This window comes from Pipistrellus hanaki (assembly GCF_964339955.1).
Source record: "Pipistrellus hanaki genome assembly, chromosome: 7".
Lineage (NCBI taxonomy): Eukaryota > Metazoa > Chordata > Mammalia > Chiroptera > Vespertilionidae > Pipistrellus > Pipistrellus hanaki.
In genome coordinates, this window is record NC_140509.1 from 12810900 (window position 1) to 12826942 (window position 16043).

Sequence of the window (16043 nt, forward strand, 5' to 3'; positions counted from 1 at the left end):
AGTCAGTTGTTTTTCCTGTCACCTTTCCTTTTTTGCTCATAAAATATCCTCTTCTTTTGCTGAACAAGACACCTCAGTTCCTTGTTCATTTGAACTTTAAACAAACAAAAAAACACTCATTAAAAAACACACCTTCAGGGAGGTGGGATATTCCTTACCACTTGCCGGTACTTGTTTACATTTTCCTGAAGTGTGTTAAGTAGAAAACTGAAGATTCTTTCCATGTTCTGGGTTAATGTTTGCTGGATGTCCCTTCTTCTTTGAAAGGGCAGTGTATGAAAGGTCACTACATCCTCGGCCAGTCTCAAAAGGATGAACATCACTAATTCTGTCTGTGTTTCCTGCATTAACAGAAATAAGCTAGTTAAATTAAACAAATATATTTTCATTATAGGTTTGCCTAAAGGTTCTTTTCTGTTGACAAAACAAACAAACAAAATCCTGCCCTGACTGGATGCTCAGTTGGTTAGAGCATCGTCACCATAAGCCAAGGTTGTGGGTTTAATTCCCAGTCAGGGCATATACAAGCAGCAACCAATGAATGCATAAATAAGTGGAACAACAAACCAATGTTTCTCTCTCTCTCAAATCAATAAACAAAAATAAACCCCTGGCCGAAACCGGTTTGGCTCAGTGGTAGAGCGTCGGTCTGCGGACTGAAAGGTCCCAGGTTCGATTCCGGTCAGGGGCATGTATGTTGGTTGCGGGCACATCCCTGGTGGAGGGTGTGCAGGAGGCAGCTGGTCGATGTTTCTCTCTCATCGACGTTTCTAGCTCTCTATCTCTCTCCCTTCCTCTCTGTAAAAAATTAATAAAATATATTTTTTAAAAATAAAATAAAATAAACCCCTGAATAACAACAACAAAAAATGCTGTATTTCATACCCCTTGTTTGGAAAGAGTGTCCAATTCTATTAGCATGTCAGGCCAGTGCTGTGGCCACTCCCGCTTAATCATTTCTACTACAATTCGAGACAGAACATCTTTAATATGATTCTCTTCTTCTAAGATGTTCAGTGTTCCCTGAAAAAGAACAAGAGATATTAAGTGGTCTGCAGGATTGAATTCAAGGGAAAAAGTGGGCCATAAAAGTGGGAAAACTCATCAAGAGGCCTGCTTTTAAACTAAACAGAATAAACCAACCTGTTTTCCATGTCTGAGTCACTTGTCCTGCATTCTTACTAATTGTTCTCCCCACTTAAATCTTAAGTGAGGGTTGCACTAGCCTATAAAATGGCTGTCACATAGAGTCAGGAAGACATCTTGGTTCTCCTTTAGAAACTGAAGAGAATCTCATATTGTTTCATTTTGTAAGAAAGCCAGGGTGGAAGAATATGAAATAAGAAATACATTGAGGGACTGAAAATTGGGAGTTAGGAGCCCTAAATATTTTACCTTTGTGTAGTATTAGAAAACAGAAAGACTACTACTGAGACTCTCCTTTGTTTGATATCAAGATTAATGATGCCCTGGCTGGTATGACTCAGGTGGTTGTAGGGTCGTTCCAAACACTGAAAGCTTGTGTTTTGATTCTCAGCAGGCTATGTGCAAAGGCAACCTCTCAATGTTCCTCTCTCACTCATCTTTTGTTTGTTTTTTGTTTTTGTTTTGTTTTAATATATATATATTTATTGACTTCAGAGAGGAAGGAAGAGGCAGAGATAGAACAATCAATGATGAGAGAGAATCTTTGATTGGCTGTCTCCTGCACGCCCTCTACTGGGGACTGAGCCTGCAACTCGGGCATGTGCCCTTGACTGGAATTGAACCAGGCACCCTTCAGTCCACAGGCTGACACTCTATTCACTGAGCCAAATCAGCTAGGGCTGTTTTTTTGTTTGTTTTTACCAAGATTTTCCACAACTAGCAAAATACAAATCCTAAGATAATTAATAGTTTTGAAGGGAATTTTTTTTTTCCTATTAAAGGCACCAGATTTGGGGGATGAGCAGAGGTAGAGATTCCACTTTTTTATGACCTTTGTAAAAAAAGAAAAAAGGCTGTGGATTTTAAATATGTTTAAAGTCATATTCTAACAGTTAGAATCTAACTCCTGGAACAAATTCATTCTGCATATTTTTACAATTACTATCATACAGTGCATTTGTGATGAATTATTGCTTGTGATGATGGTTCTTTTTACTTTGAAGGTAACATTTAATATCATACAAAGCATGCTAACATATGAGGAACCAGTGAGTGTTACACAAATGCTACATTGAAAGAGTCACTCTGTCTAAACTATCTTAGAAACACAAGTCTTCCAACCAACCATTCCTTACATTTTCAATCAGCTCCATGACACTGTTCTTCAGATAGACCTTCTCCAATCGAGACATGCTGTTCCACCGAAACCTGGCCACCAAAATTTATAACGTCAACAGAACAGTCAACATGAAAAGTCTTCTCTTTATGAGACTAGGATTGATTCTTGTGTTAGATTATGTTGGCAATTTCACTAAGAAATTATGCTTTTGATCTCATATGCTTCAAAGAACAAACACAACAGTCCACACTTAACCAAAATGTTAATAACAGAAAAGTTCTTGGGAAAGAGTTTTATACAGGCAATGGTCCATTAATTGGAATCCACAGAGGATTTGTGCACAGATCAGTTTTCCCCTTGATTTTCCTGACAGACAAAAGCAAATGTATTTACCTGGGACATCTGCAACAATAGTTTTTTCGGGTTTTTTTTTTTTTTTTTTTAATACAATTTGATATCACTAATTCCATTTTTGTGATGATTTACAAAGTCTTTTTAAAAAAAACTTTGAGGTCTACTGGCATATAGTAGGAACTCAATAAATGCTGGCTGAATGACTATCAGTTAATATTTGTAGAATGCTTAGTATGTACTATGCACTTTACATGGACAAAGAAACTGAAGAAGAGAAAGGTTGTCCTGAATGAGAACAGCATGAGGTTGTGATACCCTCTAGAGCAGGGGTCTTCAAACTACGGCCCGCGGGCCACATGCAGCCCCCAAGGGAGTCTGATCCTGCCCGCCAGGTTTTTTGGGCAGTGAGCGCAGCCGAGGTGTTACAGTAGGAATTAGTAGTTCATATAGTCCGGCCCTCCAGTTCTCTGAGGGACCGTGATCTGGCCCCCACTTTAAAAAGTTTGAGGACCCCTGCTCTAGAGGACCAATCCTTCCTTCTTGGGGACTGTTCTTTTCTGCTCGCCTAAAAAGTATCTCCATGTGTTATGTAAGAAATAAAGATTTGCTCTCTCACGAGCTTCAGTGGTAACACCCAAAAGCTCCTTACTTAACAACGTGCTCCAGGATCTGAAGGCCAAAATGTCTGACGATGGCAATTTGTGTTTTCTCAGCCAACCTCAAGCCGCAGGGGACACAAACAGGGCACTTTTCTTTAAACTCTTCACAAAACTGAAAGAAGAAAAGTTAACATTTCCCTTAGGAGCCAGGAGTAGGGACTAAAAAAGCATCACCTTAACTCAAACCTGAGCTCTATTTTTAAGATCCAAAGTACAGATCAATATTACGTGTAAAGACTGATAAACATTCCTTTCACTTTCATAGTTCCAGATATCCCATGCAATATCCAACTAATGTTGAAAAAAAAATCTGACATAAAAGACTAAAAAATTATGTTACGCTCGGCCAGTGCAGCTCAATGGTTGAGCATCAACCAGGAGGTCACAGTTTGATTCATGGTCAGGGTCCGGGCACATGCAGGGGGTTGTAGGCTCAATCCCCAATGGCATGGAGGAGGCAGCCAATTAATGATTCTCTCTCACCATTGATGTTTTTCTCTCTCTCTCCCACTCTGAAATCAATTAAAAATATTTTTTAAAAATATGTTAGAGATACACCCCTGAAGTATATAGGGGTGAAACAACAATTTCTATGATTTATTTAAAAAATTTTTGGTGGAGGAGTGGGAATAAAGCAAATGTAAAATCTTTATAACAGCTGAGTTTATGCAACGGATATACACAAAACAACTGCAGTAGTCTCTCTACTTTTGTATCTATTTTTAATTACTTCATAGTAAAAAACAAATACAACCCAACTATTTTGATTCCAAATTGTAGCATACACCTACATATTGTAACGTTTCCTCTAAGTGATACTCATTGTACATCACTTAAACTATGCACAGCACAAGTATTTCTTTCCTAATGGTTATTTTATTTCTCACAGCCCACATACATTGTCTGATGCGGGAATTACAGTAGCATCCCCACCTGTATTAGCATCACAAGTCAGTCCCGGCAGTACAGCCAGGAACTCAAGAAAACTACTTTCAGGAAATCAAAGTGCCCTTGTATTTTAAAATGCAAAGTAAGTGGTGGAAGTTCATCTTTGCGCAAAATAGCCTAAGACTGTCACGCAATCAAAAACATGAGGACGTGTGAGAATTAGTCCAAAATACCAAGGCACGTAAGAAGGTAGGAAGGGGTGTAGCGTTTTAAGTAAAAGGTCAGGAGAGAGCTAGCGGGGAAACATTCAGTGCAGGGGAGACCATAAAGAATGTACGTAGCTGGTGCTGAGTACGCGATGGACACGTGCGCCAGGGGAAGGCGAGGGGATGTGGGGCTTGGGGGAGTGAGTGCAGCCAGCTGTGGGGAGGGTCTGGTTGGTGCGAACACCAGTGAACAGAAGCGGGGACAGGGAGAGGAGGGGGCAGCGGGAAGGGGTGGTGAGAAAAGACCGCCAAAAGCAGCTCGTGACCAGGGCGTCCCGGGAAAGGGGCAGGCGAGGCGAGGCGAGCAGAGTAGGCTGGGAATGGGAAGAGGCGCGGAGGGCGGCGAGGGAAGGTCCCTTCGGGTTGGGGAGGGAAGTCCAAGGGCCACATGAGCAGAAGACAAGCAGGGTTATGGGCTCAGGGAGGGTCTCGGGGCAGGCCCGGGAGGGTGCCAGACCCCAGCTACCTTGAGGGCTTCCAGCCGATAGCGCTGGGTGGAGCTGGGGTCCATCATGACCGTCACCGCTTTCACCAGCTGCTCGCACAGCGCGTTCACTTGATCCATCGCCATGGCTACTGCCACGCGCCGCGAGAGCGCACTATGGCTGGCCGGGAGCGCAAGGTATAGACAGCTCCCTTGCCGGGGCCTCACGCTAGTGCCGGGCAGCGGAGGGCTGGGGGTGGGAGGGGGAGAGCAGGAGGAGTAGCTGACGCTCTGGCGGGGAAAGAACCGGCGCTGCACACGCGCCCAGCCCTCCACTGCGCACGCGCCGGCGGAAGTGGCGGCTCCCTTGTGACGGTTGCCCCGCGAAGGGCGACGCGGGGGACGGAAGAGCCGTGGTGCGCAGGCGCGACAACGCCCTCCGCGGCGGGCGCGCAGTCCGGATCTGTCAGCGGGGCTGGCTGCGGAGGCTGTGAGGGCCGCTGCCCGGGCAAGGATCCTCTGCGACTCTTCTTGGTCCGTGTCTCCATCCTGACGGGGATCAATCTCTCGGTACCGGCTGACTTGCTCCCGGAAAGGGGACAGAAATTCGAGACCTTAGACACCGAGCCCAGCATTCGCGGCGTCCGCGGTTGACAGTTTTGCCGGGTGTCTGCCACATTGGTAAGAGAATTTGGAAACTTTTGGCATCACTGTTCACAAACTTTTCGTGTGGCTTTGGGGTACTGGTTTATGATACAGCTGTGGCTGGTGACAACATCGGGCCAAAATGACATGAAATAGAAATACATCCAGAGAGGTACGGGCCTGGTGTTCTCCGAGAGGCGTGTGTGTGTGTGTGTGTGTGTGTGTGTGTGTGTGTGTGGAGGGGGGGCGGGAACTTTGTCTCTATAGCTCTTCCACCTCCCTCTTCCCTTGTCCTTACTCTCCTTGGATTGTATTGCCACCTGATGGGCACCAAACTTGTACAGATTGGGATAAGTGGAGATGTTGAAAAATTGCGGTGGAGAGTTTGTGCGGTTTTGATCATTTGAAGTGTTGTATGACTTCACGGTGGAATAAGCCTTATTCCGAAAAGAGGGTTTTGGCAAGAGAGTATGTTTCATTTTGAAGAGCTCTTGCTTTCTCCAGCAAAATACGTGGACTGTTTAAAACGTCAACAGCATCGTTATCTGTTAAAAGTCTGCATACCAGTATTTGTGTTTGCATATTCGGTGACACGTTTGCTGGACTTAGGGCACGGCTTCCCACTCATACTCCACTTTATGGGGTTTGTATCGAATGTAGTGCGTGTATCGACTATCGTGCGGACCCGGTGTTTTCTTTGTGTGCGAGAGAAAATACATTTACTGTGTCTATTCTGGCATCTGTCCCCGTGCTACGCTGAAGGCACTTCAAGGTAAAATGATTTCTGATATGTTATGGTTTGAACTTAGAAATGTTTAAAGCATCACATCCTGCCAGTTTTGGGTAATGTAGAACTGATAAGGAATTAATGCCTTTAGACACTCTGATTTTGTAAATTCATTGTTTTCTTCCCACTAATCTTGCAGTTTTGTAATTGCATGTTACTTTTTTTCAAGATAAATGTTAATATTTGACACTTTTTAAAAAGAATACAGTTGAGTGCAGTTGAGTGCTTACTCAACTGTATAACCGGTGTTTCTCATATTTAAATCATGTACTTTAGGTCAGTGACTCTCAATCTTTGCTGCATATTAGAAGTGCCTGGCAATTGGGGAAAAAGGAGACATATGTAAAACTTTAGTCAATAACATTTTTTAAAAATAAATAAAAGGTGCCTGGGAAGCTTGTAAAAATCACAATGCCCAGGTCATATCCATACCAATTAAATTAGGATGTCTGGTGGTAGAAGCCAATATCAACCTCATTTAATGTTCCTAGGTGATTCCAATCTTCAGCAAAATTGGGAAGCCATTTCATTAGTTTACATTCCTTATTCCAAATTTCTAACATTGTTAAGTGATATTAGTCTGTATCCACTATTGAGTATATAAGGTTTGTTCTTCCAATCTGTTATCCAAATGGTATGTAGTATTTTTTTCAGAAATTTATGTGAATGAGTAGAAAGTCACCATTAGAACACTGCAAAGTTATTGTTGCAGCAAGATTCGCTGATGGGTGCTTAGTCGTTGAAAGTTTGAAAAAAAATCAAACCCAGGTTATTTGCCATCTCAAAATAGTAGCTTTACAATGAGGAACCTGGCAAACACTCTCTCAACTAAATGATCATGGTTAACATCACCGATAATAAGGCATATTGACATTATGTACCTCCCAACATGATACCCTGAGAAGAGTACATAACTTTTGTGATATTCTTGCCCAAAATGCATAACAAGAGAAAACATCAGACACCTAAATTGAGAGATATTTTTAAATTAACTGACTCTTCAAAAGTGTCAAGTTCATGGAAAACTGAGGAGGTGTCTTCTCTTGGAAAAGATTAAGAGACATGATGACTAAGATTGGATCCTAGAACAGAAAAAAGATAGTAGTGGAATAACTGGTGAGATTCAAGTAAAGTATGTAGTTGAATATTACACCAATGTTCATTTTTTAAGTTATTATAATTGTGCTATCGATATGTAAAATATTAACAGTAGGGGAAACTGGTTATAGAAGTACCCTACTATTTTTGCAAGACTAAAATTATTTCAAAATAAAAAAATAAATTTACATGAATGCTATAATGCTATATATCATTTTCTGCTTTTCTTTCCCCTGAATTTATACTTGAGACTTATCTATGAACTAGGTTGTGCATTGTGGTTTTAATTTGCATTTCTCTATGATGTTGAGCTCATTTTCATATGCCTGTTGACTATTTGTATACTATATTCTTTTGTGAAATTTTTTTGGGGATGAGAATTTTTAAGCTTTTAAACACTTATTACCTTCCTAAAATTGTACTACTTTATTATTCTCATTCTAGCAGTTGATGAAAATGGCTGTTATGTTCTTGTTAGTTACCATGCTCTCAAACTCATGGTAGCTCAACAGTGGAAGAATGGAAATATAACTGTCTATAAACATTGTCTTACAGGAAAATGGCTAATGGACAGGACCGGGTAGTTGCTCTAGTGGACATGGATTGTTTTTTTGTTCAAGTGGAGCAGCGGCAGAATCCTCACTTGAGGGATAAACCTTGTGCAGTTGTGCAGTACAAATCATGGAAGGGTGGTGGGTATGTATCATAGTTATTGTTATAACTGTCAACTACCATTCTAATCTGTAAGAATGCAATGCATAGAACTATGCTAGGTATTTTTGAGATGTCTGAACTGCTGTGTTTGAAATCAAATAGTGGCATCTGTGACCAAAAAGTTTCTACTGTTATATGTATAGCGTATTTATTATACATTTTAATTATTTGTGCCTGTGTCAGGTAATATCTTTCTGTTCCTTTCTGTTGGTAACCTTAGGATAATTGCAGTGAGTTATGAAGCTCGTGCATTTGGAGTCACCAGAAACATGTGGGCCGATGATGCTAAGAAGTTATGTCCAGATCTTCTACTGGCACAAGTTCGTGAGTCCCGTGGGAAAGCTAACCTCACCAAGTAAGAAGGAAAGATGATTTGAGGGGAGTAGAAGGGTTGGAAATACTATTCCATGAGGCTAGGAACTGATTTTTCAAATTTATTTTGTGTAAATAACATCTGAAAAAGTTATTTTTGGTCAGCCAACTTTTCTTGTGAAATAAAAGTAGATTCTGATACTGTTCAGGAACAGTCCAGTCATTATTACCTATAGCAATTACTGCCTTGATACCATTTCAGTTTCTTATTTAAAAATGTGCTGTTATACTTAAAACTTAACATCAAATTATATGTTCTCAAGCCAAGTCTGAAGTGTTTGAAGTAATTAAATTGACTGTGAAACTAAGAGTTTTTCCAGAGAAGACTTAGTCAAACTGACATTCTAGTGCAATATCTAGAATTATTTGCCAGAATTAAACAGTCTCAAAGGAGATTACCTTCTCTGCTTTTGAACTGAGCTGTCTCTTCCCAAATTTCAGAAGGTTAGCCTTGGAATGGGAAACATGTATAGGCATAGCCAAGTTAGAGGTAGGTATAAGCCCAAGCCACTAACAGGGGTCTTCAAACTACGGCCCGCGGGCCACATGCGGCCCGCAGAGGAGTCTGATCCAGCCCGCCAGGTTTTTTGGGCAGTGAGCGCAGCCAAGGTGTTACAGTAGGAATTAGTAGTTCATATAGTCCGGCCCTCCAGCTCTCTGAGGGACCGTGATCTGGCCCCCACTTTAAAAAGTTTGAGGACCCCTGCACTATAACAATCCTAATAGTACACATTGAGCATATGTCATATGCCAGGTGCCAGGTTAAGCTCTCCATAGGCAATGTCTTTTAAATCTCACACTGCTGTGTGGTATGTTTTAGTAGTACTCTCCCTCCATACACACACCCTCCCACACATAGACAGGAAAAGAAGTTTAGAGACATTAAATAAGTTCATACAGCTAAAAAGTAGAAGACTGAATTTTTTTCTCTTTCAGTATCCATATTCTCACATTACACTATACTGTGTGGTGTGATGCGTAGGGATCATGCTTTGACTTGGGACTTGAGATATTCCTGAATTCACCTATGAATGGAAGTCTAAGGAAGTCTAAAGGTAGAGTATTATAGCCAACTACACATTGAAGTTATCGCCAGAAAAGAAAGATTTGACCGGAGCTTAATACTTTAACCCTAAATTGGAATTAATTTAGTTAATGGACATAATGTAATTTCCCAGAAATGTAGTTGACTTCAGAGTGTGATTTTAAAAAGTCACATGCCACCAACTTTAAACTTTTTGAGCAAAGGCAGTTTTAGAAAATTTAGGAGAGAATTTATAGGCAGGAGAATTATTAAGACATGTGCCCTGACCAGGAATAGAACCATGGTCTCCTGATTCATGCGTTGACATGGAGTTTTCTTTTTTATTTGAGGTCTGACTATCCTCTCTCCAGCCCAAATAATGACTGAAAGGAAAAAAAAGCTGTCTTTCTCTAATTCTTTTTTTTTTTTTTTTAATCAATCTTTATTGTTCATATTATTACAAAGGTTCCTCATTTCTTCCCCCCTCCACCAGGTTCCCACCCCACCCTCCGCCCCCTCCCCATCCCCCATTGTCCTCATCCATAGGTGCACAGTTTATGTTCAGTCTCCTCCTCCCTCCCTTTCCCCGATAGTAAATCCCTTTTCAGATAGTAAATCTGTTACTTAGCATTTTCTCATATCAATAATACCTCCACATGCCCAATGATACACTTCACACAAAAGACATTTCCAAATAGGTCAACCAGCCTCATCCAGGCCCCACCCAAGGCACTCACAGATCAACACCCCAGGGCTATACTAACTCAACACATCCAGATCTAAGCCTTCATCATTTGATTCAGCAGACCCTCGAGTTCCCACAAAAGTTTCCAGCCATGTCTGAGAGGCAGCCGTGGGCAGGGACAGGCGAGGAGCGAGCTGTTTCGGGCCTGGCTGCTCCGTGCCTGGCCTCTGTTGCTCTGGTTCGTTCCACAACCAGCTGCTCCGGGTCTGGTCACTGCCGCTCCTGACCTAGTTGCTCTGGACTTGGCTGTTGCTGCTACAGGCCTGGCCGCACCCGACCCGGCTGCTCTGGGCCCGGTTGCTCCGGTCCCGGCTGCTCCGGGCCTGGCCGCTCCCAGCCTGGCAGCCGCTGCTCCGGGCCTGGCCGCTCCCAGCCTGGCAGCCGCTGCTCCTGGCCTGACCGCACCAGACCCGGCTGCTCTGGGCCTGGCCGCTCCCAGCCTGGCAGCCGCTGCTCCTGGCCTGGCCGCACCAGACCCGGCTGCTCCGGGCCTGGACGCTCCCAGCCTGGTAGCCGCTGCTCCGAGCCTGGCCTCTCCCAGCCTGGCAGCCACTGCTCCGGGCCTGTAATTCTTTCATTTGAGAATGTTTTAGAACAATAATTATACCAATTTTGATAGATGTCTTGGTGAAAGTGCAAATATTTTCATTTTTATGATAAATAAAATAGGTTCAACAGGAACAAAGGACTTATTTAAATTCCATAGCAAGTCCAAAGCAAAGAAAACATCCACATATTGCCTAGAAAACTAGCTACATTAGCCAGAAAAGCTGCTTGTTAGGATTTGAATAGACTGTATATGGTGAGATTGGTATTTCCTAGTAGAGGATGTCTGCCTATCCAGACACATTACCATATTCTAGGAGCTTATCTTCAATTTGATAATTTGAATGTTAGTAAATTCAAAAGCACTTGGACTTTAGTGTGTGTGTGTGTGTGTGTGTGTGTAGCGATAACCAGCTAACATGTTAATCAAACTGAAATATAAAATCCAGCCCTGACCAGTTTAAAGTCGGCCTGGGGACTGAAGGGTCCCAGGTTCGATTCTAGTCAAGGGCATGTACCTTGGTTGTGGGCACATCCCCAGTAAGGGGTGTGCAGAAGGCAGCTGATCTATGTTTCTCTCTCATCGATATTTCTAACTCTCTATCCCTCTCCCTTCCTCTCTGTAAAAATCAATAAAATATATTTAAAAGAAATATAAAATCTATATGTCACTTTGCTAGTTTATAAATAAAAATACCAACCTAAGAAAGACAAGATACTTGGCTTCACTAATCAGTGCAGTGTTCCCTATAAGTTATTTGAAGAAAAAAGATGAAGCAGAATACTATGTGGTAGGTGTATGAAAATAACAAAAGGAATAGTAGATGATCATAGTGAAATGTTTTCCAGTTAAACTAGTTTGAAACATTTCTTTCCTCTTTAGAGAGATACTTGTTACACAGATATATTCATGATCTATTGTAGATGCTTTCTACCTTGGTGTGCTAGAGTGGCACTATAAATGTTTGCTTCCATGGTTCTTTTTCCTTGCTTTTGTTATTGACCATCTTCTGCCTTATTCATTGGGTTACTATCTAGTCTCTGACAATCCAGTCTTCTCTTTAAGGAGATCTTACCCTGATTATGTATATTATTCTTCTATTATGAGGAGGGTATGGGGTACACAGTCTCAATGTTGCCTCCATTTATTTTCTACATGTACAATCCTTATACTTCTTAGGTACCGGGAAGCCAGTGTGGAAGTGATGGAGGTAATGTCTCGTTTTGCTGTGATTGAACGTGCCAGCATTGATGAAGCTTATGTAGACCTGACCAGTGCTGTACGAGAGAGATTGCAAAAGCTACAAGGTCAACCTATCTCAGCAGACTTGTTGCCAACGACCTACATTGAAGGGTTTCCCCAAGGCTCTACAGCAGCAGAAGGGACAGTTCAGAAAGGTACTTCATAGCATCATTTGCTCTGCTTCCTGCCTTTGGAACCTGCTTTGCTTGGTCACACTGATACTTCTTGGATTGATTGAAAGGAAACTTAAACTACACCCTGAATGAATCACAAGGACTCACATAGAAGGATATACAAATTCTCTAATCTTTCCAGGTATATGGATGTTTAAAAGCTTGGAATCTGTATGAAATCAAGTTTCTCTTCAGATATGACTAGGGCATGTTAAAGTTATCCATAGAAGTCTGACTGAGCACTTCCATCATTTTGCAAGTTAATTTATATTATTGTAACTTGGTTTCTTTATCAAAAGAAGGGTGAATTTTTTTTTTTAAGGGAGACCTCAAGTACCAGGAGTTGAATCACTCAAAATTTCTAATCAGTTCATAGCACAATGTTAATGAGCTATGCAAAGGCCTCTCTCATTTTATTTTACTTCTTTTTCCCTTCATTGTGATTTCTCCCACTCCCTCCTAACCTCATACTCTCTTTTATACCTACCAATATATCAGTATTTGGCATATCTTCTTAAGTATGTATATGTCTTTATAATTTTACAATGTTGCTTTGTGTATGTGCTTTTTACATTTTTGCTTTTTAATTACAGTATAATATTATATTTATAGAGCTCATTCTTTTTCTTTTTAAAAAATATATTTTATTGATTTTTTACAGAGAGGAAGAGAGAGGGATAGAGAGTTAGAAACATTGATGAGAGAAAATCATTGATCAGCTGCCAAGGTACATGCCCTTGACTGGAACTGAACCTGGGACCTTTCAGTCTGCAGGCCGACACGCTCTAACCATTGAGCAAAACCGGTGTCAGCTTTTTCTTTTTTAATCTTTTTTAATTGATTTCAGAGAGGAATGGAGAGGGAGAGATAGAAACATCCATGATAAGAGAGAACCATGGATCAGTTGCCTCCTGCACGCCCCCCACTGGGGATCGAGCCTGCAACCCTGGCAGGTGCCCTGACTGAAATTGAACCTGTGATCTCCTGGATCTCAACCACTGAGCCACACCAGCTAGGCCTCATTCTTTTTCTTAATTTTATTTCAAAATTAAGAAAATTGTTGATTTTATAGCTCTATCTGTATAGCTGTGTGTTTTTAGAGAGAAAGAAAGGCAAAGGGATAGAGAGATAGAAACATCAAAGAGAGAGAAGCAACATCGGCTGCCTCCTGCACACCCTCTTCTGGGGATCTAGCCTGCAACCCAGGTTATCTACCAGACAAAAACTTATGATTTGTGCCGAAACCGGTTTGGCTCAATGGATAGAGCGTCAGCTTGGTCCCGGGTTCGATTCTGGTCAAGGGCATGTACCTTGGTTGCGGGCATATCCCCAGTAGGGGGTGTGCAAGAGGCAGCTGATCGATGACTCTCATCGATGTTTCTAACTATCTCTCTCCCTTCCTCTCTGTACAAAATCAATAAAATATATTTTATATATATATATATATATATATATATATATATATATATATATATATATATATAAAACAACTTATGATTTGCATGAAATGCTTTAAAAAGAAAATGTACTTGGTGGTTAAAAACATTTTCTTAGACTAGAATAAAACTAGGGCAATAAAATATTTGCTTTTGTGGTGATATTAGATTATGGTGGTTCTAAATACCAGACCTAAGAGAATCTGGGTCTTACTTTTTTTTTTCTCTTCCATTGATTTTTTAAAATTTCTTTATTAAGGTATCACATATTTGTCCTCAACCTCCCATTCAAATCCCCCACCTCTCCCACTCTTGCTCCCACCCCCCTATTGTCCTTGTGAGTCTTACATTTTTACTCAAATATTATGAAAAGGGGATTCTGTGGGATTTCCCAGAGAAAATAATTCTTTCTGTATCTAGAAGTTTTCAACAGAGTGTTCAGACATTTTTCATAGACATTTTCTAGTATGTTGATCAAGGCTATATTCAAAACAGTGCATCCATTCTCCCCTTAATCTGTAACATGTACTTTTAGAACTATTATTTTGTAACATTGTTCTTATTCAGAAGAGCTCTTTCACTAAAAAAACCAACCACTTTAAATATTGGACATTTGTCAAAAGAAACTGGATACAAATGTAACAGATTAATTTATTGGGGGTAAAAATAAGGCAATCTGTTATTACTTATAGAAATAATACAGATTTCTCCAGAAAAATCTCCAATAGAGTTTAGCTTATTTCTAGTTTCAGTGGTGAATTTGCCGTGTGTTTCATGTTTTAAAATAAGATATGCCTTTAACATATGCTGAAGGGTAGTAGATCTAGGGAAGCCTGTGGGAATAACCATTGAGAAATTACTTTATTCTCTGATCCTGATTTAGGAGAGTTTATCAAGCTGGAGCCTGCACATCCGTTAGTTCTATAGGGAAAACACAGTGGACAATAAAAATGTGCCAGTTAAAGAGGCAAAGTTATGGTACATAACCATTTGACGATGAAACATGTCATTTCTTTTTTGTTTGTTAATCCTCACCCAAGGATATTTTTCCATTGAATTTTAGAGAGAGTGGAAGGGAAGGGGAGAGGCAGAGAAAAACATAGATGTGAGAGAAACTATCAACTGGTTGCCTCCTGCACATACCCAGATCAGGGCCAGGTCAAGCCTACAACTGAGCTACATGCCCTTGACAGGAATTGAACCTGGGACCCTTCAGTCTGTGGACACTCTATCCACTGAACCAAACTGGCTAGGGCATGATTTCTTTATTCTAGAGCAGAGTCAGAAATGTAATGATCATAATAAGGAAGGTTGTCTTTAGTCTTAGCTTTGTGGATCATATTCTTAAAAAAAAAAAAAAAAAAAAAAAATATATATATATATATATATATATATATATATATATATATATATATATATGTTTTATTTCAGAGAAAGGAAAGGGGAGGAAGAGAGAGAGAAATGTCAATGATGAGAGAGAATCACTGATCTGCTGCGTCCTGCACATTGCCTACTGGGGCATATGCTCTGACTGGGAATCCAACTATGACCTCCTGGTTGAGAGGTCGATGCTCAGTTACTGAACCATACTGGCTGGGTGTGTGTTTCACATTTTATTATGTAGCTTATTTTTAAAATAAACATTCGAAATTTCTTTTGTAATGCTTTAAATCATTGGTTCTTTATGTTTTTTTGTTTTGTTTCGAGGGCTGCATACCCTTTTGAAAATCTGTTGAAAGCTATGGACACTTGCTTGTCTGAGAAAAACACAAATATACACATAAGACAATTTAGTGTGCGGTTTTCAGGAGATTCACAGATCCTCTGAAACACACACACCTCAGAATAAGAACTGTTACTATAAATTACATTGGTTTTTAGCTAAAACTCGTTGAGCATCTCTCTGGCTGATATTGAAAGTATCTTTGTTGGTAGTCAAATATTCACTCAAATGGACATGTTCCTTTTTTTTTTTTTTTTTTAGACTTATCTTTCTTATCTAGATACATTTTTATTTAAAATGCTAGTGTTGCTGAAACCGGTTTGGCTCAGTAGATAGATCATCGGCCTGCAGACTGAAAGGTCCCGGGTTCAATTCCGGTCAAGGGCATGTGCCTTGGTTGCAAGCACATCCCCAGTGGAGGGTGTGCAGGAGTCAGCTGATCCATGTTTCTCTCTCATCGATGTTTCTAACTCTCTATCCCTCTCTCTTCCTCTCTGTAAAGAATCAATAAAATATATATATATATTTAAAATGCCAGTGTTGCCCAGCCAGCATGGTTCAGTGGTTGAGTGTCAGCCTATGAACCAGGAGGTCATGGTTCAATCCCGGTCAGGGCACATGCTGGGGTTGCAGGCTCAGTCCTCAGTGTGGGGTGCGCAGGAGGCAGCCAATCAATGATT

General features: G+C 40.8%; 2 protein-coding genes across 7 annotated transcripts in view; one reads left to right on the plus strand and one right to left on the minus strand.

Annotated features, from left to right (window-relative positions):
- Positions 1 to 5200, minus strand: part of XPO5 (exportin 5) — a 56647-nt gene extending 51447 nt beyond the window's left edge. For 4 of the 5 annotated variants that reach the window (XR_014795484.1, XR_014795485.1, XM_084889542.1 and 1 more), the window contains exons 1-5: positions 4900 to 5188; positions 3270 to 3391; positions 2283 to 2355; positions 886 to 1023; positions 159 to 341 (exon numbers count right to left, since the gene is read on the minus strand). Coding sequence is in view for 3 of the 5 variants with exons in the window: in XM_084889542.1 (XP_084745668.1) it covers positions 159 to 341; positions 886 to 1023; positions 2283 to 2355; positions 3270 to 3391; positions 4900 to 5004 (621 nt within the window). In the remaining 2 variants the exon portion in view is untranslated. Of the gene's footprint in view, positions 1 to 158; positions 342 to 885; positions 1024 to 2282; positions 2356 to 3269; positions 3392 to 4899 lie in introns of all 5 variants that reach the window. The other variant, XM_084889544.1, reaches the window with a different exon arrangement.
- A 58-nt stretch (positions 5201 to 5258) lies between these two features.
- Positions 5259 to 16043, plus strand: part of POLH (DNA polymerase eta) — a 32873-nt gene continuing 22088 nt past the window's right edge. For both annotated transcript variants that reach the window (XR_014795486.1, XM_084889545.1), the window contains exons 1-4: positions 5259 to 5538; positions 7943 to 8083; positions 8322 to 8456; positions 11969 to 12186. Coding sequence is in view for 1 of the 2 variants with exons in the window: in XM_084889545.1 (XP_084745671.1) it covers positions 7947 to 8083; positions 8322 to 8456; positions 11969 to 12186 (490 nt within the window). In the remaining variant the exon portion in view is untranslated. The remainder of the gene's footprint in view (positions 5539 to 7942; positions 8084 to 8321; positions 8457 to 11968; positions 12187 to 16043) is intronic.